Source organism: Notechis scutatus, chromosome 12 (assembly GCF_049901735.1).
Source record: "Notechis scutatus isolate UNSWTSFEM ecotype Mainland chromosome 12, rNotScu1.2, whole genome shotgun sequence".
NCBI classification, from domain to species: Eukaryota; Metazoa; Chordata; class Lepidosauria; order Squamata; family Elapidae; genus Notechis; species Notechis scutatus.
The window spans coordinates 13,599,229-13,625,023 of NC_142020.1; the positions used below are offsets into that span (position 1 = coordinate 13,599,229).

The 25,795-nt window shown below is 43.2% G+C and overlaps 1 protein-coding gene across 3 annotated transcripts in view; it reads right to left on the minus strand.

Moving 5' to 3' along the window:
• BAIAP2L1 (BAR/IMD domain containing adaptor protein 2 like 1) overlaps positions 1–25,591 on the minus strand; it is a 46,922-nt gene extending 21,331 nt beyond the window's left edge. The window contains exons 1-3 of one of the 3 annotated variants that reach the window (XM_026687366.2): positions 25,131–25,591; positions 9,665–9,740; positions 2,528–2,614 (exon numbers count right to left, since the gene is read on the minus strand). In XM_026687366.2, the coding sequence (XP_026543151.1) occupies positions 2,528–2,614; positions 9,665–9,740; positions 25,131–25,181 (214 nt within the window). In that variant the 5' untranslated portion in view covers positions 25,182–25,591. The other 2 variants (XM_087942194.1, XM_087942195.1) reach the window with 2 other exon arrangements.
• Positions 25,592–25,795: the final 204 nt, after the last annotated feature.

Here is a 25,795-nt window from a genome sequence, read left to right on the forward strand (position 1 = left end):
CCAAACTTCTATTCTTTATTAAAAAGCTTAAATCTTTGAACTGGTTCAACAAGAAACATAAGCCACTGGAAGGAACGAAAACTCTTGTATTTTATGAGGGAACAAAAACTCTTTTATTCTACCTGTATTTAGCTACCTAGTTCAGCACATATAAAGGCACATCAAAGATTAACCCTGCAAGATTTAAGGCAGAGATCTTAAGATTCCTTGGGAAAACACCTAGACACAACCTAAACCTAACCATGGTTAACCTTCCATGATTAAAAGAACTTGGACACAAGCCTTCCTAATTTAAGGATGACTTGCTTTGAGTCTTGAAAGTTGTTTGAAGGGTCCATTTGCAAACGACTAAAAATATGACAGTGCTTTGTTCAAAGATCTCTGACCTTTTGTATTTTTTACATCAAGGACTTTATATCCAAAATTAACTTGGACAAAATCCAAAGGCTGTCTTTTCAATGAACATTAAAAAAAAATAGTCCTACGGAACTTTTAGGATCTATTTTAAGTCTCTATTACAAAACCATTGCGGTGACGGTCTTCCAATAATTTGTACATTTCAGCACAGCCGAGGACAAAAGCCAGTGTTATGTATTACATGGCATTATTCACCGATTTTGCTTCTGGGGTTGATTTATTTTCTTCAATAAAGCCTTTGCTCAAGAATGGAGAGTTGCCTGTCATGATATTAGCAGAAGTAGAAAAGAATGGCTCGAAAGGATCCCACAGGAACAAATGCAATCTCTCCGCTCCACAGCACGGGGACATCAGCAGAATAATACGTTTATATAAAAATAAATGAGAACATAGACTCTCTTCGGGTGGCAACGACTAGGGACGTGCCAAAAATGATTTTTCCAAAAGGCAACTGGATTTTCTTGGGGTCTTTTCCCCCTTTGAAAACGTTTTGAATTTGGAACTTTGATGTTATTCTAGGAACAAAAATGGAAATACACTTTAATTTCTATAATGGACGGATGGCTGCCAAAGTTGATGGAATTAGCAGAGAGGGCTAAACTGACTACATTGATTAGATGAACAAAAATAACACAATTACTTTTATTTGCTACCTGGAAACCACTTCTGGACTTTGTGCTTGAGGTGGGGAAAAAACCCTGAATCTTTGATTTGGGGTTATACCGACTGGATAGGTTTATTGCTATAAAAACGACTAGTTTATATTATTGTGTCAAAGTAAAAAAGTTGAGGTTTGATGCTATTACCTTATTCTACTGCAAAGGCAATTGGAAGTCAACCTCTTTTCTTTCTTTTTTCCCTTTGCCCTACATTTTCCCCTCCCCCTTTCCCACAATTTTCTTCGGTATTTTTTGCATTATGTATCATAAACTAGTAAAAAGAAAAGAAAATGCTTCACTTCTCATTCAAGAAACTTCTTGGGTTATTTTCTTCTTCTTTAGTTTTTTTTCCCCAAAGGACACCCCCCCCCCACCAAAAAAAGTCCAACTGCTTTTTGGAAAAACACCTTTGGGACCAACCATCACCTGGATGACTGAGAATCTCCGTAGACAATGGGGCTAGGAGATAAAATTCTCTATAGCTGCCTGCAGCTCTGTTTCAGGTTCTTATCCTGCCTGTTTATCGAAGGAACTGTTTTGTCCAGACTGTATAAAGACAAAACATCTGATCTAGCTCTGGGATTCACTCCCATTCAGAAATTTTCATAGATATGGCATGCCTTCCCTTACAAAAATTAGATCTGTGTGGAGATGACGTCCTTTGTAGGGATACAATGGAAGGCAATCTGCCTATCAAAAAAAAAAAAGGAAATGAGAATATATTAACCTTCTGAAGGCATGTGTTGTATTCTCTATCTTGGGATGAAGCGAGTGGTGGGGGAGAGATGATGCCAGAGGATTCATGCATCGTGATGAGCTGGATAAAATTCTGCTAGAAGATGCATTATCTCCTATGAAGGAGAATAAAAGAGGAGAGGAGTTTGATTTAATATTGTTAGGTGCCAGGCCAGAAACTGGGAGACGGTGAGTTCTAATTCTACAGTCTCTTTTTTTTTTTTTTTTGAAAACCTCCAGGGATGGAGCACCCACAACTTCTGGTGGCAAGTTGTTCCACTGATTAATCGTTCTCACTGTCAGAAAGTTTCTCCTCAATTCCAGGTTGCTTCTCTCCTTGATTAGTTTCCATCCGTTGCTTCTTGTCCTGCCTGCAGGGGCTTTGGAGAATAGCTTGACCCCCCTCTTCTTCTTTGGGGCAGCCTCTCAAACACTGGAAGACTGCTCTCATGTCACCCCTAGTGTTTCTCTTTGTTAGACTAGACCAGGGGTGTCCAACCTTGGCAACTTTAAGACTTGTGGACTTCAACTCCCAGAATTCCTCAGCCAGCTTTGCTGGCTGAGGAATTCTGGGAGTTGAAGTCCACAAGTCTTAAAGTTGCCAAGGTTGGACACCCCTGGACTAGACGTTGCCAGTTCCAGTCAAGCGTTAAAACGGCAAGATTAGTTCAGTGTCAAGGATCCTGCGATGTATCTGATTTATTTGGTGTACTTACCCAACTCTTTAGACACGGGCGATGCAACAGCAATATCGCCTATTTTTGCAATGCCATCATAGTAAGCTCTTCCAGCAAGGACCATACCTAATTAAAAAAAAAAGAGGAGGCAAAAAGAGAGAAAGCTGATAATTATTCTTGAAGGCAATGTATTTAACCATCCATTAAATATCTGATGAGAGCCACTTTGTCGTCGTGCCTAAGTCATCAGGCTAAAAAACTAGGAGATGGTGAGTTCTACTTTTGCCTTAGGCATGAAACCAGTTGGGAGGCCTTGGGTCAATCACCAGGAGGTTGTGAGTTCTAGTCCCACCTCAGGCAAAAAAGACAGCTGGATGATTTTGGGCCAGTCACCAGGAGGTTGTGAGTTCCAGTACTCCCTTAGGCATGAAAGCTGATTGGGTGGCTTTGGGCCAGCTACTCTCAGTCAGCCCTAGGAGGGAGGCACTGGCAAACCACTTCTGAAAAAACCTTGCCAAGAAAACTGCAGAGACATAATTGAAAGGGAGAAAATAACATAATATAGATGAGCCAGCCTTCCCCAGATAGGGACAGAGTGGTCATCTATTCTCTTGAATATCAAATTGAAGCTGCCTTCTGAAGTTACATCCCACTTGGTCTACAACTAGTTCCCCCAAACTTGGGAACTTGAAAATGGGTGGACTGTAATTCCCAGAATTCCCTTAGCCAGCCTGACATACAATAAAATCAAGGGCTGCCTGCAGAATATTTGACCCAGAATTAAATGGTGGGTTATTCAGCCCTTGAAATGGGCTTCCTTCCCTCATTTAAGTCACTCGAAATCAAAGCTTCAAGTTGGTTAAGATGGAAGGAATTTAACCCAGTTTACAATCCTAGCACTCCCTTTGCCCTCGTTCTGGAATGGAGAACAAACCAATTGGACGCTGTCGTGTTTGCTAAGCAACGGGTATTTTTTAAACATTTACGAGAAACGGCTCCCACGGAGTAGGAAGTCTATAATTTTCTTATTCAGCCAGAGTGGAGATTTTAATCTTTCTGGACGAAGGGTCTAGTTCTGCTTCACATTGAAGCTGAAACCAGTTCAATGTTTGAATGAAGCCAGAGTACAACTTGGTTTTCCTCTGTTCATTATTTCCATATCACGACTGCACATGATGTTAATTTATTAGAATCATATCTTGCCTTGTTAGTTCCTCTTATTGGGTCTGCCATCAATAACCCTGAGAGATAAGCTGGACAGAGGGAAGGTTCTATAGGTCAGGGGTCACCAACCTTTTGGACCTCAGGGACCACCAAACTCATAATTTTAAATCCCACTTGGACCACTGATATGAAATTTGACTGACCACTGATATGAATTTTGACTGACGGTGGCTTGCTGACGTCGCTGGGAAAGTCGGTGCCATATTCCAGAGCTGCACTAGTCACAGGACTGGCTATTTGGTCATCCTGGAGCAGCTGCTCCTCCACCTGGGTGCACCGGCCTGCCATGGATTGGAGGAGCTGCTCTGGGATGACCAAAGGGCCAGTCCTGTGACTGCTGCAGCTCTGGAATATGGCACCGACTTTCCCACCAACAGGCCACCCCGGGGCGGATTTCCCTTCCCTGGTCTCACCTTCCAGTTCCAGCTTGTGTGACTACTCAAGGTAAGGTTTCTGCTCGGCTGAAGGGTGGGGGCCAGTAGGTGGGCAGGCCATGTGGGCGGTGCAGCCTGGATTAATTGCTTTGGGGGGGACATTTCTCTGTGGACGACCAAAATTTTCTTGTGGACCACCAGTGGTCCCCGGCCCATTGGTTGGCAACCACTGCTATAGGTAGTCCCTGACTTACAGCCCCTCGTTTGGTGGCCATTCAAAGTTACAACGGCACCGAAAAAACCCTGACTTACAACTGAACCTCACATTACCAATTGAGCATCCCGCACAGCCACGTGATCAAAAGCAGATTCATACACATTTCATACACCATCCCAAAGTTACTCTCGCTGCGAGAGAAATGCAGATGGACATCGAATTACAGCCGTTCACTGAAGGACGGTTTCGAAGTCATGACGGCCTTGGGGGAAAAATGATTTATGACCTGACAACCAGCAGATCAACTTGGTGGTTCACGTGATTGCAATTTGTGGGTTTGGGCACCTGGCTCACATTTGTAACTGCTTCCTGCGTCCTGCAGTTATCCAGTTGCCATTTCTATGGCAAGAATAATTCTGCAACAATAATTACAAGGATAATTCTGCTCTTCTAGCCTTAACCTTCCGAGCCAGATGCTGACAAAACAAGTAAGTTGGGGAAGTTAGGCTCGCTTAAGTGTCACGTGATTGGCTTAGCAACTGTAGAGATTAAAAACCCAGTGGTGGGATTCAGCCAGTTTGCACCAGTTCGGGGAAAACTGGTTGTTAACTTTCTGAGCAGTTTGGTGAACTGGTTGTTGGAAGAAATCATTAGGGCAGAGAACCGGTGGTTAAATTATTTGAATCCCACCACTGTAAAAACCGGTGTTAAAATGGCCATAAAATTTGGCCCAGGCATGTGACAATTCGCTTTATGACCATTCCAATTGCGGTCACAAGTTGAGGACTCTAGTCGAGACCGTTCAGACTGCTATGGATGTCTTACCAAATAGCCGAAGGCATACAGATAATTTATTTGCATAGGATGCATAAATACCCTGCATTACAGTTAAATAATGCAATTGGCAGGGCTTTCTTTCAACAAAGCACATTGTTAAATTAATGGATGTAAATGGAGATTTCCAAGGCTTCTTTCATCCGCCTCCATCAGGTTTTAATTTGCTACTTTCCAAAAAAAGCTACTTGAATGGAAAAATATGTCTCGCAGGCCGACTGGAGGAGAGCCCACGTATGTAACATCTGACAAGTTGCCTTTAAAGTCCTGAATTGCAAAAAAAGGATAATCTAAAATTACGCGTGTCCCAAACAAGACCATCGTCTTTAGGAATAGTCCGTCTTTTGATACGATGCCAAAGTGGGCTAACTTCAGTGATCAGCCAGGAAGTGGGATTTCCCCCACCTACCCACCCCTTCCTCCTTTTTCCTGCAGCCCCTTGTGGAGCAAATGGATTCCAAATAAAAAGAGAAATTGGAATCTAACTGTTGGATCTAATTCTTGGTCTCATGAGCAGAGCAGAAATAAGCTTCAAAACAAGTCAAACCAGCAAAAGTTTAGGGATCTACTAGAGTGGTTAAGATGCTGGCCTAGAAACCAGGAGATTGTGAGTTCTAGTCCCGCCTTAGACATGAAGGCCAGCTGGGTGACTCTGTGGCAATCACCAGGAGATGCTGAGTTATAGTCCCGCCTTAGACATGAAAGTTGTCTGGGTGACTTTGGGCCAATCCCCAGGAGATGGTGAGTTCTATTTCTACCTTAGGTATGAAAGTCATCTGGGTGACTTCGGGCCATTGATTCTCTCAGCCCAACCCACTTCGCAGGCTTGTTGTGGGAAAAATAGGAAGAAGGCGTATTATATATGTTCACTGCCTTCAATTATATATAAAACCAGCTCGATACCCAGGCTTCGCTACGAAACGATGTGACCGGGCTTAGTTTTGAGGGAGGAAAATAAGGGGGAAAAAATTCTGCCTCTGCCTACCAGCATCCATCGGTATTCATCTGGCTAGCGTCCTGGCAGTGTGTGAGAGAGCTGAGGGCTGTTTGGAAACTGAAACGGTATTTGCTGTGTGAGCAAGGAGGAGACAGCAAGGAACCTGGGCGTGGCTTAGCTCAACTGTTCTGTACTAAAGCTGGTTGCTTGCTGTGAAAATAAAACTGAAATTCCTCTCCTCTGCTTGTGTTTTGCATTTGGAACTGATTTCTTTTCAGGTGGGGAGGGGAGTAGAACTCCTTAGCATCAGAGTGTGTTAATAATAATAATAATAATAATAATAATAATAATTAATAATAATTAATAATAATATATGAAATACTGATGCTCTGATGGTCATTTCGAAAAACCCTTTCTTAGTGAGCACTTAGAAGCCAAGAGGAACATACGGGCCCAATTTCAACATCAATAAAAGCCCCCTCCCACTGCTGCAGTGGGCCTGGTTTGCACGAGAAGGGTACCTGTTGGGCTTTCTCAGACATCTCCAACATGTGTCTGACTACTGTTTTGATTTTTGGGGAAACGGGTGGCCCTGGTTTGCTTTTGTTTATTTAAAAGTGACTGCAGAACGACTTTGGATCCCTGACAATAAAAAAATAAGATTCCAATAAGATCAGCAATGACTCATCTTGAGGTCAGCAAGCTGACCCTTTGCAACAAGGCTCATCCAGCTAAAATTTCTTCAGCTGCTGATGCGTCAAGGTTTTCCGATCCTACAGGGTGGTGGTGGTGGGGAAAGGCTTTCGCTAACATTTCATAGCTGGTCACCTAGATGCTTTTCTCAGATGACCAGTTGATTTTTTTTTTTTTAACAAGCCTCATAAAAACTCTACTGGATGATGGTAGAGAGTAGTAGAGCAAATATTTATGGATGGAACGAGGAAGTCCGCCAAGATGGTTGAGCTTTCAATCTCAAAATATGACCATTCGTGTGTTCCTCGTTTAGAAAAACATTTTTTTTAAAAACTTTTTTTTCCTCATTTTTTTTTTTTTAAATATACATCCATATTGTGTTTGAAAAGAGTTGGTTCTGGGCATCATTATTATTAATCCAATTCATCACAACTATATTAGTAATCTCTATCATATTGGTCAAATTTAAGTAATCCTCATTATATTGTTTAAACATATATGAGCAAAAAGCGCCTAACTCCTCAACTTTATTTCTATCTTCATCCATGTCTTTCTTGTTCAATCTAAACATTTCTCTACTATACACAAACAAAATTGATTCTAGGTATCATTCGTATTGATCCAATTCACGCTAACAATATTGGTAATCTCTATCACAATTTATCCAATTTAAGTAATTCTCATTATATTATTAAAAAATGCCTAACATCTGTAAACTTCTAGTCTTTCTATCTATTATTTTTATTCATTCTATACAGTGGTGGGATTCAAAAAATTTTACAACCGGTTCCGTGGGCATGGCTTGGTGGGCATGGCAGGGGAAGGATACTGAAAAATCTCCAGTCAGAGGTGGGATTTGCTGGTTCTCTGAACTACTCAAAATTTCCACTACCGGTTCTCCAGAACTGGTCAGAACCGGCTGAATACCCACCTCTGATTCTATAAAAAATTATGTTCTAATATTTCCCCTATCTAAGAAAAGCATTCTTAAGTGTTTATCCCAAATGACTGATTTCTGCAGGCGTTTACTCACAGATAGTCCTCGATTTACAGTGATTTTGTTTAGTGACTATTCACAGTTACAACAGCACTGAAAGTGACTTATGACCAGTTTTCACACATAGGACCGGTGAAACATCCCCAGGGTCATGTCATCAAAATTCGGGCGCTTGGCAACTAGTATTTATTTATGACCCGAGTCATTTTTAACCTTCCCAGTTGGCTTCCATCAATGAGGGGGGGGGGGGCGCAGCTGGATTGATTTAACGATGGTGTGTTTCACTTACCAACTGCAATGATTCGCTTAACAACCATGGGGAAAAAAAGTTAAAACGCAAAGCAATGGAAATTTGGGGGCTCAAATTGTGTTGGTAATTCAAGGACTGCTTCTCTGTCGTGAATAAAAATGTATAAAAATGAGATCTTTCTGACTTGGAATGGGTAGTGGACAGATCCCTGGCCAAAAACCTAATTCAGTCTAATTTGCCCCGTTCTTTTCTTCCCCAGCAGCCTTGGGGAGCTTGTCCAAATCGTTTGATCCAAAGAAACCCCTGGATTATAAATTCAGGGAAGAGAAGATTCCGAAAAGTAAAATCAGGTTGTACTGAGAAAAGAGGGAGAACGTAAGATAAACGCTTAAAAGTATCTGGATCTTTAGCCTGGTTCCTAGGAGTAGCAGTTAATTATATCAGTAGTTAGTAGGTATTTTGGGGAAGGGGGGGATACAGGTAATCCTGCAACAGTTCTTTTAGCGCCCGAAGTTACAACGGCACCGAACAGAGGGGACTTTTTTTTCCAGTGCCGTGGTGACTTTGAACAGTCACTAAGCCACGAACAAAGGGGACTTATGACCGTGTTTCACACTTACGACCGTTGCAGCATCTTGATGGTTACATGATCAAAATTCAGATAATTGGCAACCGATTCATATTTATGACAGTTGCAGTGTGTCATGTCCGTCAGAATCTGGTTTGGAGGGGGAGGCAGAACAGCTGACAGGGAGTGGGAGTGTGGCTCTGTTGGCTGTGGAAGAAACGGGGGAAGGGCAAAGTCTGGCTGGGCAGAGCAGGGAAGAGGTAAAACAAGGGAGAGGAAGACCCAGGCCCACCCCCTCTTCATCCTAGGGTACGCAGGGAGGAATGGGGAAGAACGTAGGTTGCATGGCTTACGGGGGAGGAAAGGGCCCTGATTCCTTTCATTAGCCACAGCTGGGAAGACAGTTGATAAGGCAGGCTGCATGCGCCAGGCTGCTGGGAGCAAATGTGACTTTACTTTGTATCATCGTGGCTTATTTGTGTTCCTGGCATCTTCCCAACAGTGTGAGTTTTACTGTGCTTTCAAGTCTAAAATTCCTTCTCCTGCCCTGTCAAGCTAATTACTTTCAGCTTGGTTTGTTTGGATTTTAAGTTACAGTTTGTGTGTACCTTGTTTTGGACTTAATTTTCTGCACCCAAAGGCTATTCCTGGGAGAGTTTTTTCTCCAGCCGAAGGTAACCTGGACATTGGGGGCAAAATTAGAGCTAATAAAGGGATTCTTCTTGCTTATGTGACTGTGTTGCCTTTGTGCCACACCCCTTTGGGTCATCACATAGTGTCCTGGGGTCACGTGATCTCCTTTTGAGGCTTTCTGATGAGCCAAGTCAATGGGGGAAGCCAGATTCACTTAACTGTATGACTTTTTGAACAACTGCAGGGAATCCCTTAACGACTGCAAGAAAGGTCGTAAAATGGGACAAAACTCACTTAACAGCTGTCTCACTTTGCAACAGAAATCTTGGGCTCAATTGTGGTCATAAGTCAAGGAGTACCTGTATTTCACTGCAAGGCAGCTATTGGATTTTCAAACGGCAAAATTAAAAAGTTTGACTAGACAACTTAAACGTGTAATGGAGACTTACCGTTAACGGCTTTTTCATAGTTTTTCCCCAGGTTTATTAAATTCCGCAGCCCCGGATTGAATTGTTCCATAACATTCTGCGGAGCAACAACAACAACAAAAATAAAACGAGAGACAGAGTTAAAGTCTTTCCTTAAATTAACACAAAATTCTAGCTATTCATCCCTCTGTCATTTAACCTTTAAAAACACTTGTAGACTTTTGACCCAAGGGCCTTTCAAGCTTGCTAAAAAATGGTTTCAGACTCAGGAAAAAAAACAACATTGCTTCGTGTTTTGACATTTATGTATTTATAAATTGGGTGGCCTGCTTTTCATTACAATCACCCCAAAATGTGATATCCAGCCCTACAAGATGGCATGAGGCAAAAACCTTTGATCAAGACAGAAAGAATATAAATATGTTTTATATATATATGTGTGTGTGTGTGTGTGTGTGTGTGTGTGTGTGTGTGTATATATATATATATATATATATATATATATATATAATTCAGCTTTGTTGGTATTTTCCCACGTCATTGTAGTTGTGCTTTAAAAGCACAACTACAATGGCGTGAAAATACTTAAGAAAACAAATCCATACATGTAAGTACCTGAAAACTTAAGAAAACAAATTATATATATATATATATATATATATATATATATATATATATATATATATATATATATATATGGTATTTGCATATATATCCATTTGCGACAGGCACGTGATTACTAAACAACAGATCAGTGCATATAAATTAAAATAAACTCATTTTCAGGAATTAAGTCCGTTGTTTTCCCATGACCTATTCCCACAAAAGTTTGCCCCAAGTGTTGGCTTTGGTTAAGACAGTCTGTGTTTCTCCTAACTAATTAATCTTAAGCTTAAGTGCAATAATAAACAGACAATGCTGACTCCGCAGAGGAAGGATATTTTCTGAATCTGGTTTGTCAACTTGCTCACGTACTTAGCAAGAAGCCAGGATGAACCTCAATCCGAGTGTGATTAAAATCTTTCCAACAGTAGGAAGTTGCAAGGGACTTCAGATTAATTTTTTACCAGCCTATTTCAGAATACGTATTTCCTGATTGTTTTTTTTTAAAATAAAAATTAAAAACTTGCAAAGTATGCTTTTGAAGCAAAGAACTATCGTGTTACTTTAAACGTAATTCTTTACAGGGTGAAAAAAAACCACACACATGGAAATATCCACACAGATACATCTGTGACCTGATATGTTTTTAAAAGAAAATTAACAGCTTTAAAATGAAAACAGTTTACGTAAATTAAGGAAGAATACAAAGGTTGCAATAGGTATAAACACAAACAGAGTTAGCAAAACGGATTTAATGTAATCTGATTCCTCCCAGCTTCAGGTAAGATAGCACTGCAGTTCCTAGAGTTTATAGCTACAAAGCTGATCTTGCAAACCCTTATAATTTTAGGAAATATAGTTCCAAATCTGGGAACAAGCATTTAATATTACAATTCCTCTTAAAATAGCAAGCCTGAAAGGAGCTGGGGATTTCCATCAACTCTTCCTACTCTTTGTGCGGCCATAAAGTTGTTCTTAAACCACTCACTCCTACGCAGCGGGCATGAAAAGTGCAACAGGGTGAAAGTATTTTTTTACAGAAACCCTTCCTTGTTGCACTCAACTCACACACCTTCTGGCATGAAGCATCTGGAGGAGTCAAATGTTTCGTCAACCATGCTCTTCAACCTTGGCGATATGAAGATGTATGGACTTCAACTCCTAGAATTCCCCAGCCAGCCGTGGGGAATTCTGGGACTTAAAGTCCACACATCTCCACGTTGCCAAGGCTGAGGGAAACAAGATAGAATAACAGAGTGGGAAGGGACCTTGGAGGTCTTCTAGTCCAACCCCACCCCACCAAGCAGGAGACCCTACACCATTTCTGACAGACGGCAGTCCAGTCTCTTCTTGAAAGCTTCCAGGGATGTAGCTCCCACAACCTGTGAAGGCTTTCCACTGGTGAATTGTTCTGACTGTCAGAAAATTTCTCCTTAGTTCTAGGTTGCTTCTCTCCTTGATGAGTTTCTACCCATTGCTTCTTGTCCTGCCTTCAAGTGCTTTGAAGAATAGCTTGACTCCCTCTTCTTTGGGGCAGCCCCTGAGATCTTGGAAGACTGCTAACACTGCTCTACACCATTTCTCTGTTGCATCATGCATACCTGAACAGGATGTCTTCTCTTAGCCAACCCTATTTCACAGCGACTGTTCTGAGTTTTGCTGGGTAAACACAGATCTTGGCTCGGCCTTGAGCCCAGGGACGAAAAAACTGGCATAAATCCCTCTGGGTAAATACCATAGAAGACGGCAAAATAACCTTTTGAATGGTCTTGAGGACTTTGGCCTCTCGTTCAAGTTGGATCAAGCCGCTGTTGTGAAGAGGCCAACTTGACAGAAGTCCACTCTGCACCTTCATTTGTGAAAGTGTAAACAAAGAGCAGAGGTGGCAATTTGATTTTATTTTTCACACGCTCGCCTGGATGAAATAATAACGCACACAAGGGGAGACATGATAGCAGTCTTCCAATATCTCAGAGGCTGCCACAAAGAAATGGGAGTCAACCTATTCCCAAAAGCACCTGAAGGCAAGACAAGAAGCAGTGGATGGAAACTACTCAAGGAGAGAAGCAACCTAGAAATAAGGAGATATTTCCTGACAGTTAGAACAATGAATCAGTGGCACAACTTGCCTCCAGAAGTTGTGAATGCTCCAACACTGGAAGTTTTTAAAAAATATGTTGGATAAGCATTTGTCTGAAGTGGTGTAAGGTTTCCTGCCTAAGCAGGGGGTTGGACTAGAAGACCTCCAAGGTCCCTTCCAACTCTGCTGTTCTACTCTGCTCTGCTCTGCTCTGCTCTGCTCTGCTCTACTCTACTCTACTCTATTCTTTATTCCATTCCATTCCATTCCATTCCATTCCAGGCATTGGAAAAATAATGCCAGGGCTTGCCTTTCTGGTCACCTTTACAATACGGAGTCTGGCCCATAAGATTTAAAAATAATACATGGAATTTTACTTTATAGGTAGTGCTCAACTTACAGCAGTGTAAGTGACCGTTTGAAGTTACAGCGGCACTGAAAAAAAGCGACTGATGACCATGTTTCATACTTATGACCGTTGCGGCGTCCCTGTGCTCCCATGATCAAAATTCAGATGCTTGGCAACTGAGTCACAGTTATGACGGTTGCAATGTCCCAGGGTTATGTCATCCCCTGTTGCAACCTTCTGACAAGTCCATGGGGAAGCCAGATTCACTTAACAATCGGGTTATTAACTTAACAACTGCAGTGATTCCCATAACAACAGAGGCAAGAAAGGTTGTAAAATGGGGCAAAATTCACTTAACAACCGTCTCGTTTAGCAACATAAATTTTGGGCCCAGTTGTGGTCGTAAATCGAGGAGTGTCTTTCTTCTAATAACAATATGGACAACTGATTTTGCTGCGAAGCATTTGCCTCAAATATTATATTTAGTTATGATTATATGTAACGCCTGGTCTTAATGTAGAGCCCTGGAGGCCTTCTTATAAAACGAAAAGGATCAGGATGAGCTTAATTTTTAGATGGTGAGGTAAACCTGATATATACAAGCTCAGTTTATAAATTAAAGGGTTCTTCTGCTCTTTTGAGTACTGTATTAGAGAGGGTTTTGCTGTTCAAACAGAAATCCCTCTCTGAAAACTTCACCTTTGTTCCTTAAGACGTGACACACACCCCTGAAATGAGAGTTGCTAGCTACCTCTTGACAACAATCCGGGAGGCCTGAGGTTGCTAGTTTTAAATTCAGTTCGGAAACCTTACAATAGCCTTAACTAAATAGATTCATTCATTCAATTCATTCATTTTTTTAAAAAAAAAAAAGTTTGCAACAAGGCAATACTGAATTAAATACTGAATTAAATTAAGACCCCTGATCTAATGATACCGTGTCTTTAAGGTTTTTTTTCCCCCTCTCCTTCTGTTCCATATTGGGCCCAGTTCTTGGACCCTCCCTGGACTGGTCAATTTTCTTGGCAAAAATTTTTTTGGGAAACGGTTTGCCGTTGCCTCCTTCTTAGGGCTGAGAGAAGGTGGCTGGCCCGAGGTCACCCAGCTGGCTTTGTGTCCTAGGCAGAACTATAACTCTTGGTCCCCCAGTTTCCAGCCTGATGCCTTCACCCCTGCACAAGGGGTGCCCAACCTTGGCCACTTTAAGATCAGTGGAAATATTCTGTGTTTACTCTTCGCTTGGCGACTCCTCTCTCCTTAGAGGCCAAGTGCCAGTTGATTTAACACGTGGTCCCTTTTATTGGCTTCATATCAGAAGATATTTATTCCTGTTGCACAACATTCTTCACACATACTTTGAAAAGAATGAAAATATGTATAGAGGGGAATTTGAAACTTGTTGCGTTGAGTTTCCTGAGAACTATTGGGGGGCCTGTTTTGTTTATCCTAGTTCACCACAATGCAGTGTTTCTCAACCTTGGTAATTTTAAGATTTGTGGACTTTGACTCCCAGAATTCCCTAGCCAGGCTGGGGAATTCTGGGAGTCGAAGTCCACAAATGGCTGGCTGGGGAATTCTGGGAGTCGAAGTCCACAAATGGCTGGCTGGCAAATTCTGGGAGTTGAAATCCACTGATCTTAAAGTGGCCAAGGTTGGGGCACCCCTTGTGCAGGGGTTAAGGCATCAGGCTGGAAACTGGGGGACCAAGAGTTATAGGTTAGGTTTTTAAGTTCTTGGCGCCTCCAGTCGAACCGCCCCCCCCTCCCAAAAAAATAGAGATCCTGACATCTGACAGGTCTCCGACGCACCCTTCAAAATGACCTCGACTATGTGTCAGAATGGTCAAACAAATGGCAACTTCAAATCTCAACAAACAAATGCTCTGTCTTACATGTTGGCAAAAAAATAACAATCAGAAAATAAAATACAAGCTGAATAGTCAAGACCTTGTTGATGACCCCAAATATGTCAAGGACCTTGGAGTTCTCATCTCTAATGATCTAAGTGCTAGAGCCCACTGTAACTACATAGCTAAAAAGGCATTAAGAGTTGTTAACTTAATCCTACGTAGCTTCTTCTCTGGTAATATCACACTACTAACTAAAGCACACAAAACATTTGCTAGACCTATACTTGAATGCAGCTCATCAGTCTGGAACCCGCATTACATATCTGATATTCATACAGTTGAGAAAGTCCAGAAATATTTCACGAGAAGAGTTCTCCACTCCTCTACTCGTTGCAGAATACCTTATGCCACCAGACTTGAAATTTTAGACCTAGACAACCTAGAACTACGCCACTTCAGTCCGACCTAAGCATAGTACATAAAATTATCTACTGCAACCTGTCAATGAATACTTCAGCTTCAACCATAACAATACAAGAGTGCACAATAGATACAAACTCACGGTAAACCGCACCAGACTCGATTGCAGGAAACACGACTTCAGCCACAGAGTGGTCAATGCCTGGAATACTCTACCCGACTCTGTGGTTTCTTCCCCAAACCTCAAAAACTTTAACCTTAGACTGTCTACTATTGACCTCACCCCTTTCCTAAGAGGTCTGTAGGGGGCGTGCATACCGTCCCTGTCCTGTTGATTCTTTTTATTTTTCTTATATGTATCCATTTCATGTATTCATAACTATGTTTATACTTATACCTGTTATCTAATACTTGTTTGACAAATACATAAATAATAAAAAATAAATTTACTCTCCAGAATCTGCAGAGTTCCTTTTGACTTTTTTATTTTATTTTTTTGGTGCATCTTATCGTAGTTTGGCCTGCAGAATTAGCAGAGGTTGAAATGAATGTTGGCTTGTGTCAACAAGGCAATGTACTGTAAATCCAGAAATAAACAAGGGCCCGATACCCTAAGAAGGTTTGCCTGAGCAAGTGGTCATAAGCAGAAGAGGCTATTCAAAGGTGAAGAGGAAAAATACTTGGATTTTTCTGGAGAGGTTGCCACTTAAAAGCAGCCCTACAGCTCTTGGGGGAGGTGGGACGTAGAATAGGGTTTCTCAACAGTGGGAATTTCCAGGAGTCTGGACTTCTTGTTGTTAGTTGTTAAAAATAATAATAAAGGTGGAATAAAACTAAACAGATAATTTTTTTTTTTTTATAATACAGGTGGTGCTTGAGTTATGGCCATTCGTTCTGCAATTGTTTCACGTTACGACGGTGCTGAAGGAAGGGAGCTACGACCGGTGCTTAAAGACTTTCTGATATGTAGTTTGGAGTATAGATAGCTCTCAACTTACGACCATAATTGAGCCAAAAGGCCCATTGCTAAATGAGACAGTGGTTGTGTGACATCTCGAGTTAAACTTCACCTTATAGATTCTATAATACAGAAGTTTTCTTTTAAGTTATAATTTAATGTACATTTCTTTTTTCCCCTTTTCTTTCCTCCCCTTTTCCCTTCCCCTTTTTTCTCCTTCCCTATTTTTCCTATTATTTACTGTTGTATTTTCTTTGCATGCTCCATTATAAACTAATAAAATTGTTATACAAAAAAAAAGTTGAGTTGCATCCTGTTTTGCCTCTGTTGTTATGCAAAGCGCTGCAGTTTTAAAGTGAATCAGGTGGTCATTAAGTGAATCCCCATTGACTTTGCATGTCGGAAGCCGGCAGGCAAGATTGTGAATGGTGATCACATGACCTCAGGACAGGGCAACCACCATCAATACCTGCGTCCAAATTTTGATCCTGTGACCATGGGGATGGTGCAATGGTCCGAAGTGTGAAAAACAATCGTAAGTCACTTTTTTTCAGGGCCTTCATAACTTCGGTCACTAAACAAACGAATGTAAAGTTAAGGACTACCTGTAATCATCATCATCTTCTTTTAATGACCCCATAATCCCTTGCAGGGTGGAATCTGGGCAACTGAATGGAGCTAGCAGAGTGTTTTAATGGCCGGATGCCTTTCCTGTCGCCAGGGCGGCATTTTGTTCAACAGATACATTCTCCTTGTGCCCAGAGAGAGAATATCTGCTCCTATCTAGGATCGAACTCACAGCCTCCTGACTGTGAGGCGAGAGCTCCACCTCTAGGCCACCGCACCCTTTGTGTTCCCGGGGTCACCTGATCCTCTTTTGCGACCTTCTGACGAGCAAAGCCAATGGGGAAGCCAGGCCCACTCAACAACCCGTGTGACTAATTTCACAAGTGGCAGTGATTTCACTTGTGGCAAGACAGGTCGTAAAACGGAGCAGAAACGACCTGGACAACGGTCTCCCTTAGCAACGTGAATTTTGGGGCTCCATTGTGAACGTCGTAAGTCAATGACTGCCTGTAAACATGCCACCGATGGGAAGGGCAGGGCAGATTCCAAGATCCTGAAATTGTGGGGGGTAGTTTCTGTCCTTTATCGCCTAGGAATATGCGCCTCATTATCTTGCTGGGGCTTAGAGCCAAAGCAAACGAAAGGAATCCCTTATCTTAAGGGCCCTGCCCAACAAGTTGACTTCTTTCATACCCTCTTTGTTAGGAGTAGCACTAATGGATCAAATCTCACACATCTCAAGGGCGATAAGGAACCTGTTCCTTCAGGCCTTGGTGCACTCCGAGTTTGATCCTCGACTTGGAGACGTTTCATTACCCGGCTGGGTAACATCACCAGTGCTAGGATGGCGTTGATGGTGCTTTGACAGTGATGGTGAGCGTCAGGTATTGAGGATGTTACCGAGTTGGGTAATCAAATGTCTCAAAAAGAAAAAGAAAAATAGAACCAAGCTCAGACAGCACCAATCCTCCTCCTCCTCCTCCTCCACACTGTAAACCCCACTTTCTTCTAGCTCTGATGGTGTTACCTAGTTGGGTAATGAAACGTCTGCAAAAAAACCACGGAGCTCAGAGGGCACCGAGGACCCCATAGTTCAACCCCGAGCTGCAGATAGTCTCTTCAGCTGGATGGAATTGCCTTTAACGGAGGGCTATTAAAAAGGAGGTACGTGGTGGCTCAGGGGATAAGACGCTGAGCTTGTTGATCAAAAAAGTCAGCAGTTTGGCGGTTCGAATCCCTAGCGCCGTGTAACGGAAGGAGCTCCTGTTACTGGTCCCAGCTTCGGCCAACCTAGCAGTTCGAAAGCAGGTAGAAAAACAGGGACCCCTTTGGTGGAAAGGGAACAGCGCTCCATGCGCCTTCGGCGTTTAGTCCTGCCGGCCACATGACCACGGAGACGTCTTCGGACAGCGCTGGCTCTTCTTTGGCTTTGTAACGGAGACGAGCACCGCCCCCTAGAGCCGGAAACGACTAGCACGGATGTGCGAGGGGAACTTTTACCTTTACCTTTATTAAAAAAGGATCTGGGTTGCCACTAGATGGCAGCAGAGTGGAGTCTTCCTGTAGCCCTCTCTGGCCGTCTAATGGCTCTCTGCAAAAGAGCAGGCAGAGTTAAGTGCGCCATCGGCTTGCACTGGCTGGGGAATTCTGGGAGTTGAAGTCCACCCAATCTTAAGAGTTGCCCAGGACAGGTTGAAGAACACGAAGCCCTTTGATGGTCTAATCTCCCAAACTTCCCTTTGTAGAACAAGCGCCTTCCTTGTCTCAGCAGCACCACTGGTTGGTTTAGGGAGGTGCTCAGAAACACTTGCCATTATAAGTGCTCTTCCCACGCTATCCAAGTCCTTATTTCTGGCCTGGTGCCTAAGAGATACTTAGATAGTGTGCCAGTAACTGGAGATTTCCATGTGCAGATATGGATCGCAAGGGTTTACTTTCTTTATTTGTGTTGAGAAGGTTGAAGAGGCTTCCCTTCTTCCTTTGATCAGATCAACCCCTATTTTGGGTCCCATTCAAGGAGTTATCACTTTTAAAGCAGTTTATTGGCATGGAAACAGGATAACCAAGAAACCGTCTCATCCCAAATGTTGTGACCTGTCCCAAGCTGAATACAGAAAAACAAGAGTTGGAAGGGGCCTCTTAGGTCAGGGGCAGGGGGTGGGATTCAAAGATTTTTAACACCGGTTCGGCGGGTGTGGCTTGGTGGGCGTGCTTTGCACGCATGCACACACATTTTGCATGCGTGCGCAGGCGCGGAGGCCTTCCAAGTCGCCTCCTGCAAGCCTGCACTCTCCCGGTCGCTTCAGCAGCTGCCGCGCACTCAGGGGTGGGATTCAAATTTTTTAACAACCGGTTCTGTGGCCATGGCTTAGGTGGTGGGCGTGGCTTGGTGGTCACGTGACTGGGTGGACATGGCTTGGTGGTCATGTTATTGGCTGGGCGTGGCCAACTCAACATCACTCACATCGAGGCACACATCTCCTCGCCTGGCCTCTCATGACTGTGGGGATGCTGCAACAGTCGTAAGTGTGATAAATGGTCATAAGTCACTTTTTTTGGTGCCATTGTAACTTTGGATGGTCACTCCACACAAGCAAAGTATCAGCAAAGGAGGGGGAAAAAACTCCAGAGACGTTCCAGAGACAGGAAGTCTAGTCCTGCCAAGAACATAATAAGGGTTTACGGAGAGGCAGTTTCTGTAAGCAACACCAGAATGTTTCCTTCCTGCCTTCCTTACAGGATTAGCCCAGTAATTCCTTCTAACAACCGGTTCTCCGAACTGCTTAGAATGTTAACAACCGGTTCTAGTGAATAGGTGGGAACTGGTAGAACCTCACCCCTGCGCGTGCTTCAAAAGCAGGGAATAAAGGTCTCTGCTGCTCATTGGCGCTACCAGCTCGGCAGAACCAGGCCGAACCGGTAGAATACCACCACTGGTCAGGGGTCAGCAACCCTTGGCTCTGGAGCCACATGTGGCTCTTTCATCCCTCTGCTGTGGCTCCCTGTCGCTGGTCGGTTAGGACAGGTAGAGGAAAAAGGATGCTGTGCTAGGAGGAGACTCTATGGTGGGGGAACCGGACTTCCAATCGGCTCCAGAATTGAATTGGGGGAGGGGAGGCTTCCGGTTAGGATCTTTGTGGCTCTTTGAGTGTTTAAGGTTGCCGATCCCTGTCTTAGGTCCTCTAGCTGAACCTCCTGCACAAGCAGGAGATCTTATCTCCTTCTGGACAAATGGCCGCCCAGTCTCTTCTTGAAAACCTCCAGTGATGGAGCAGCCACAACTTCTGGAGGCAAGTTGTTCCCTGAAGAATTATTCCCATGGCCAGGAAGTTTCTTAATTCCAGGGGGGATTTTTCTTTGTTAAGCTTCCATCCATCCATTACTTCTTGTCTTGCCCTCAGCTGCTTTAGAGGATAGGTCAACCCAAGGAAGCCATGTTGCGTATCTCCTTGGTCAACTGGCAGGATCTAGGAGGACAAGCTTGGCTGCTGCCCCAGCCCTATGGGACATCTTAGCTCCAGAGGTGAAGCAAGCCTCCGTTCTTCTGGTTTTCTGGAAGGGTGTTAAGACCTGGTTTTGCCACTTAGCACGGAGGTCTAAAAATATGCAGCCGTAGGGGTGTCTGGTGGCCTGAGGGCACCCCTGTTCCTTCTTAACCTCCTAGCGTTGACTTTTTAACCTGATTTATTTTTACTTGTCAGTTTCAACTTGTTTTTAAGCTATGCTTTAATGTATTTACTAGTTCGTTACCCCTGCTTCGCTATGAAACTATGTGGTCAGGCTTAGTTTTTGGGGAGGAAAATAAGGGGGAAAAAATCCTGCCTCTGCCTACCAGCATCCATCAGTATTTATCTGGCTAGAGTTGAGGGCTGTTTGGAAACTGAAACATTATTTGCTGTGTGAGCAAGGAGACAGCAAGGAGGCTGGGCGTGGCTTAGCTCAACTGTTCTGGACTAAAGCTGGTTGCTGCTCTGAAACTAAAACTGAAATTCCTCTGCTTGTGTTTTGCATTTGGAAGAGATTTCTTTTCAGGTGGGGAGGGGGAGTAGAACTCCTTAGCATCAGAGCATGTTAATAATAGTAATATACAAAATACTAATGCTCTGATGGTCATTTGGAAAAACCCTTTCTTAGTGAGCCCCTAAGCCAAGAGGAACATAGGTGTCAAATTTCAAATTTGTAGGCTTTACATTTCTGGAGATTTTGTGATGATGCCTGAGTGTATTTCGCTTTTATATATATAGAATAAATATGATTTTTATAAAGCTGTTGCAAACCACCTAGAGCCCCTTACATGAAAAGGTTGGCCTAGAAATTTCATAAATAAAAAATACTTTAGAAGATTTCCAAACCCAGGTGAGACATTCTGTTAATGCTAAAAGTTGCCCCCCCCTCCTTTTTTTTTTTAAACTTTTCATATAACAAAAGAGCTTCAAGGTCTTTCATTCGTTGCCCTGGAGAACATACCAGCTCTTATAAAAAGTGGGGTAACTCAGGTGGCTATTCATTAAGCAGGACTACAGTGGCCACACCTCATTTGATAGGTTATAAAAGTACAGTATATTAGCACTGCTTCCCTTTCGGAGTAAACATACAGCCTCCTTTGACTCATGAAGAGGAAACATCCATATTTTCTTATGCTCATATCTCCAACTAATTATATTGTTGAGATGTAAGCTGTTTTATCCAGACCGTTTTAATCCAGAATAATTTCTATGTTCCATTCTGCACATAGTTCCTTTCCGTAAATCAGAATTTCCTCTTTAAATCCCATCAATGTTAGGTGGAAGTCATCTTCCCCCACGCCACCCCAGCTGGATGGTGAGTGTTTTGTGATCTGAACACAGGTAACTTTCCTTAACCCCACCCAAAGTGAAAACCACATGCCTCTCTTCTGCCAAATAAACACACCCGGCAGTGTGAATCAGACTTGGTTTCCACCCCCCTTCCCAAGGAAGCCAACGAGGCATGGGAAAAGGGGCTGACTCACAAGTCACAGGATGGGCCCGGATCCTGTTCCTGGTTTTTCAGGCAGAAAGGGCTGGGAGGCAGCAAAAAGTGTGGTTTGGGGTAAGAACTTCTAGCCAAAGGCCAAACCTAGGTTTGTTGGCCATGTTTTCAGGCATGGGTGGTTTGCAGAGAGAGCAGTCTTGGGTCTAATAAGCTCCAGTTAAAAAAAACAAAACAAAACGAGCATCACAACCAATGCAGGCCGTATACAACATACTACAATCAGGGCCAGAATTTTCACTGCTAAAGCAAGAGGGTTGATAAGTGAGCCATGGTTTTATGACCTTTATGGCCGCCTTTAAATGAATTGCTGCAGTTGTTTAGTAAATTACATGGTTAGTAAGGGAGTCTTGGCTTTCCCAGTTGACTTTGTGCTTGTTGGAAGCTGGGTGGGAAAGTCCTAAATTGGGATTGTGTGACCAGGGCACACTGCAGCCATCAGAAATACATGCCTGTTGCCAAGCATCTGAATTTTGATTGATGCTGCAATGGAAAAAAGTGCACTGTCATTTTTTTCAGACCCATCGTAACTATGAACAGTTTTTGATAGAACGGTTGTATGTTGAGAACTATCTATATACAGTACTCAGAAATGGCTTTTTATCCTGGAGAACCACTATCAGCCAAGGTGACAAGACTTTAACTTAGACCCACAGTCTGTTTATGTTCACATGTGCATTTGCACCTAATGGGACATGAAGAGAGCACTCTTGTGCAGGGTAATGGAAACGACCTCACAGGACATCTACCTGGCATCTGCAAAGACGGTGAAAGCATCTCTCCTCTAGTTACAGACCCCTCACATCCCAGACATAAACTGTTTCAACTCCTACCCTCAAAACAACACTATAGAGCACTGCACACCAGAACAACTAGACACAAGGACAGTTTTTTCCCTAACGCCATCACTCTGCTAAACAAATAATTCCCTCAACACTGTCCAACTATTTACAAAGTCTGCATTACTATTATTACTAATATCCTCATCACTCCTTATCTCTCATCCCCTCCCACTTGTGACTGTATGACTGTAACTTTATCGCTTGTATCCTTACGATTTATATTGACTGTTTCCTAGTATGGTTTGATTGCTTATTGTACCCTATGACTATTATTGAGTGTTGTACCTGATGATTCTTGACTCTTGACGAATGTATCTTTTCTTTTAGGTACCCTGAGAGCATTTGCACCAAAGACAAATTCCTTGTGTGTCCAACCACACTTGGCCAATAAAAGAATTCTATTCCCCAAGACTGCTCACTGGTAGCCATCCCTGATAAGTGTCCTTGACAGCTACTGAGAACAGATAGCGAAACAGGAGGATTTATTTGCCAGTGCAAAATGATGGTAAGATTTTTGTGGTCACTTTGTTCATAAATAATAAGGCAGGCCTGGAAGACAATACTGCATGCGTGTTTGCTTGGCTTTATCCAAGTTCCTTCTTCTGACCTTGGGGCCTATCAGGAGAAAATGCTCCTCTTGTTTTCCCCCCCCAGAATTTGACCTTTGTAAGGTCACTGAGAGTTTACTTCTAGGTACAGCAAAAAGAACTGGCAGCACATGCTGATAAAAATAAGGGAAGGTAGCTTGGTACAATGGCTTGGTTGAAACACAAGGCTAAAGGCAATGTTTTCCAACCTCGGTAACTTTAAGATGTATGGACTTCAAGTCCCAGGATTCCGCAGCCAGCATTGACTCTGTCTAGATGAATGGAAAACAACTTGCAGCGCTGATAGGATAGAAAGAAAAATGAAAAAGAAAAATGGAAAGAAAAAGAAAAATAGAAAGAAAAAGAAAAGATAGAAAGAAAAAAAAGAAAAAGAAAGAAAAAGGAAAAGATAGAAAGAAAAAATAAAAATAGAAATAAACATAGGGTTGGAAGGGACATTAGAGGTCTTCTAGTCCAAACCCCCTGCTTGAGTAGATCTTATATCATGCCCGATAGGAGATGGACAAATATTTGCCTGAACTTTTCTTGAAAACCTCCAGCAATGGAGCATCCTGAATATATCTTGATTTTTCCCCCCTCCACCAGGAGCAATTCTTTTAAAAACAGAACATGGGCTTCTGAGCATGTGCACAGTTTTTTTTTTCTTTTTAGGAGGAAACTCCTTCTGGATGGTGCATCTTCCCCTGATCCCTTCCAATCTTTGCATACTTGCTGTGAACAGATAAGTTAACAGATAATCAGAGTTGGAAGGGACCTTATAGGTCATCTAGTCTAACCCCCGCCCAAGTGGGAGACCCTACACCATTTCTGACAAATGGCAGTCCAATCTCTTCTTGAAAGTCTCAAGTGATGAAGAAGAAACGATTTAGATCTCTTGGGCTAGTTTAGTTCACTGAATAAATCTGGATCCCCCTCCCAGTTGGTGATTTTCCTGACTGGCTTGCTGATAATTCCTTTCAACTGTAAATCAGCTCAGGTGTGTCAGGCTACAACTCCCAAATTCCTGTCATCCTCAGTCAATGGCGTGTCCTTCTAGGGAACTACAACTCCCATCTCCTCCAGCTAAAAGCCAACGGGAACTGTAGTCCAATCTGCATCTAATTGGGAAAGTTGTCTAGCTTTGTACTCAGTTTCTAAATATTGTGAGAAAGGGGAAAAGGAACTCACAAAAGAAACACACACAAGCACACCCTATAGCACATCTATTTTTACCAGCACAATCTCGAAGTAGCTATAAAAATATAGTCATCCTTAGAAAACCAATAAGCAATCCATAAGAAACAAGATCAGCAGATCCAAAATGACAGCAGGAAATTAAAAAAAAAATATCATTGCATAACCCCCAACATTAAACAATTAAAAGCAGTCTACCCTCATCCCCCCACCCACCAAATAGCCAACAAAGAGCAATAAAGCAATAACAGCTAAACATAAATAGCCAGTGACTTTTTTTTTTTTAAAAAAAAGATACATTAAAAATGTGCTTTCCTGTGACTTCTTCTATTTAAATCGTTTCTGGAACTGCTCCCTTAAAAAATAAATAAAGTCTATCTCTTAACTGCTTTAAAAAGGAGCGAAGCAAGAAAGGACTTTGAAAAAGGCCACAAAAGTGGGGAGAAAAAAAATATATCAGGAAAACAGCCTGGGAAATGTTTATTTTAAAGTAGCAATTCAACACATGCCTTTTTTTTTATAAAGGAAAAAAAAAATCACATGAAAGCAGTTACAGACAGAATTTTTTTTTTTTTTTTGTAAGTAGCACCGCAAGAAAAGACTTTTTCCAAAAATAGGAAAGGACAGCAACCCCGGATATAATTTATTTATTTATTTTAAAAAAGGAGCAATCCAAGAAGTGATCTGTTTTTTGGTTTTTTTGTTTTTAAATCCCACGAAAGCAGCCAGGGACAGATTTTTCCTTTTTATTATTTTTTTTTTAAAGGAGCAATGCAAGAAATGACTTTTTTTTAAAAAAAAAAAAAAGTCGAAACTCCCACGAAAGCAGCCAAGGGCAGAAAGTTTTGCTTTGCAACTTCCCAGCCCATAAAAGAGCAAAAAAATTAAGTTTGCATTGAGTCAGGCTGGGAGGGGAAAGCCCTCGCCTGGTTCCATTCGGGGGTCCCTGTTTCGCCTCAAGGGGGGACAAGCCCAGCTTTTTTGGGGGGCTGGGGTCCCCCTCCCTTCCCTTCCGCCTCCCCCCTCACCTTATAGGTGCTTTCAGTCAGTTTGTTGACCTCTTCGGGACCCCGAGACATGACGGCGGCGGTTAAAGGAGGCGAAGCCGGCGGGCTAGGTGGCCCCGGGCGGGCAGACGGGCGGCTGGGATCCCCTCGGGACGTGTGAGGCGAACAACTCGGCTCCCTCGGCGGCGTGAGGCGGGGGAGAGAGAGAAAAGAGAGAGGCGAATCGCGCAGCGGCGTACAGACCCTCCTTCCTCGACGGCGCCCTCCGCGCCAACTGTCAAACTTGCGGAACCGGCCACCTCAGCGGAGGGAGGGGAGGCAGGGGGCGGGCTGTTCCCTCGGCGCGCGCTACCCCGCCCACCCCTGAGGTGAGGCGAGGCGGGGTGGGCGGAGCCGGGCGAGGCCGCTCGCGGAGGGAGGGTCGTCCCCCCAGAGGGAAGAGCCGGGCCGCCTGGCCTCCCTGAGGAGAAATATTAGACTCCGTCGCTTTTTTTTCCTCCCCCTCCTCTTTTTTTCCCGCCCTTTCTTCTCGTCCTCCCCCTCCACCGAGGAGGTCAAGCCCCCCCTCCTCTTCCTCCACCCGCACCGGGCGCAGACAGGGGCCCAAGCTGGTGCTCAAAGCCGGGCAAAGGGTGTGTATTGGGGGCCCCCCCCGGAAAGGAGACCACCAGGAGATGCCTGCCTTT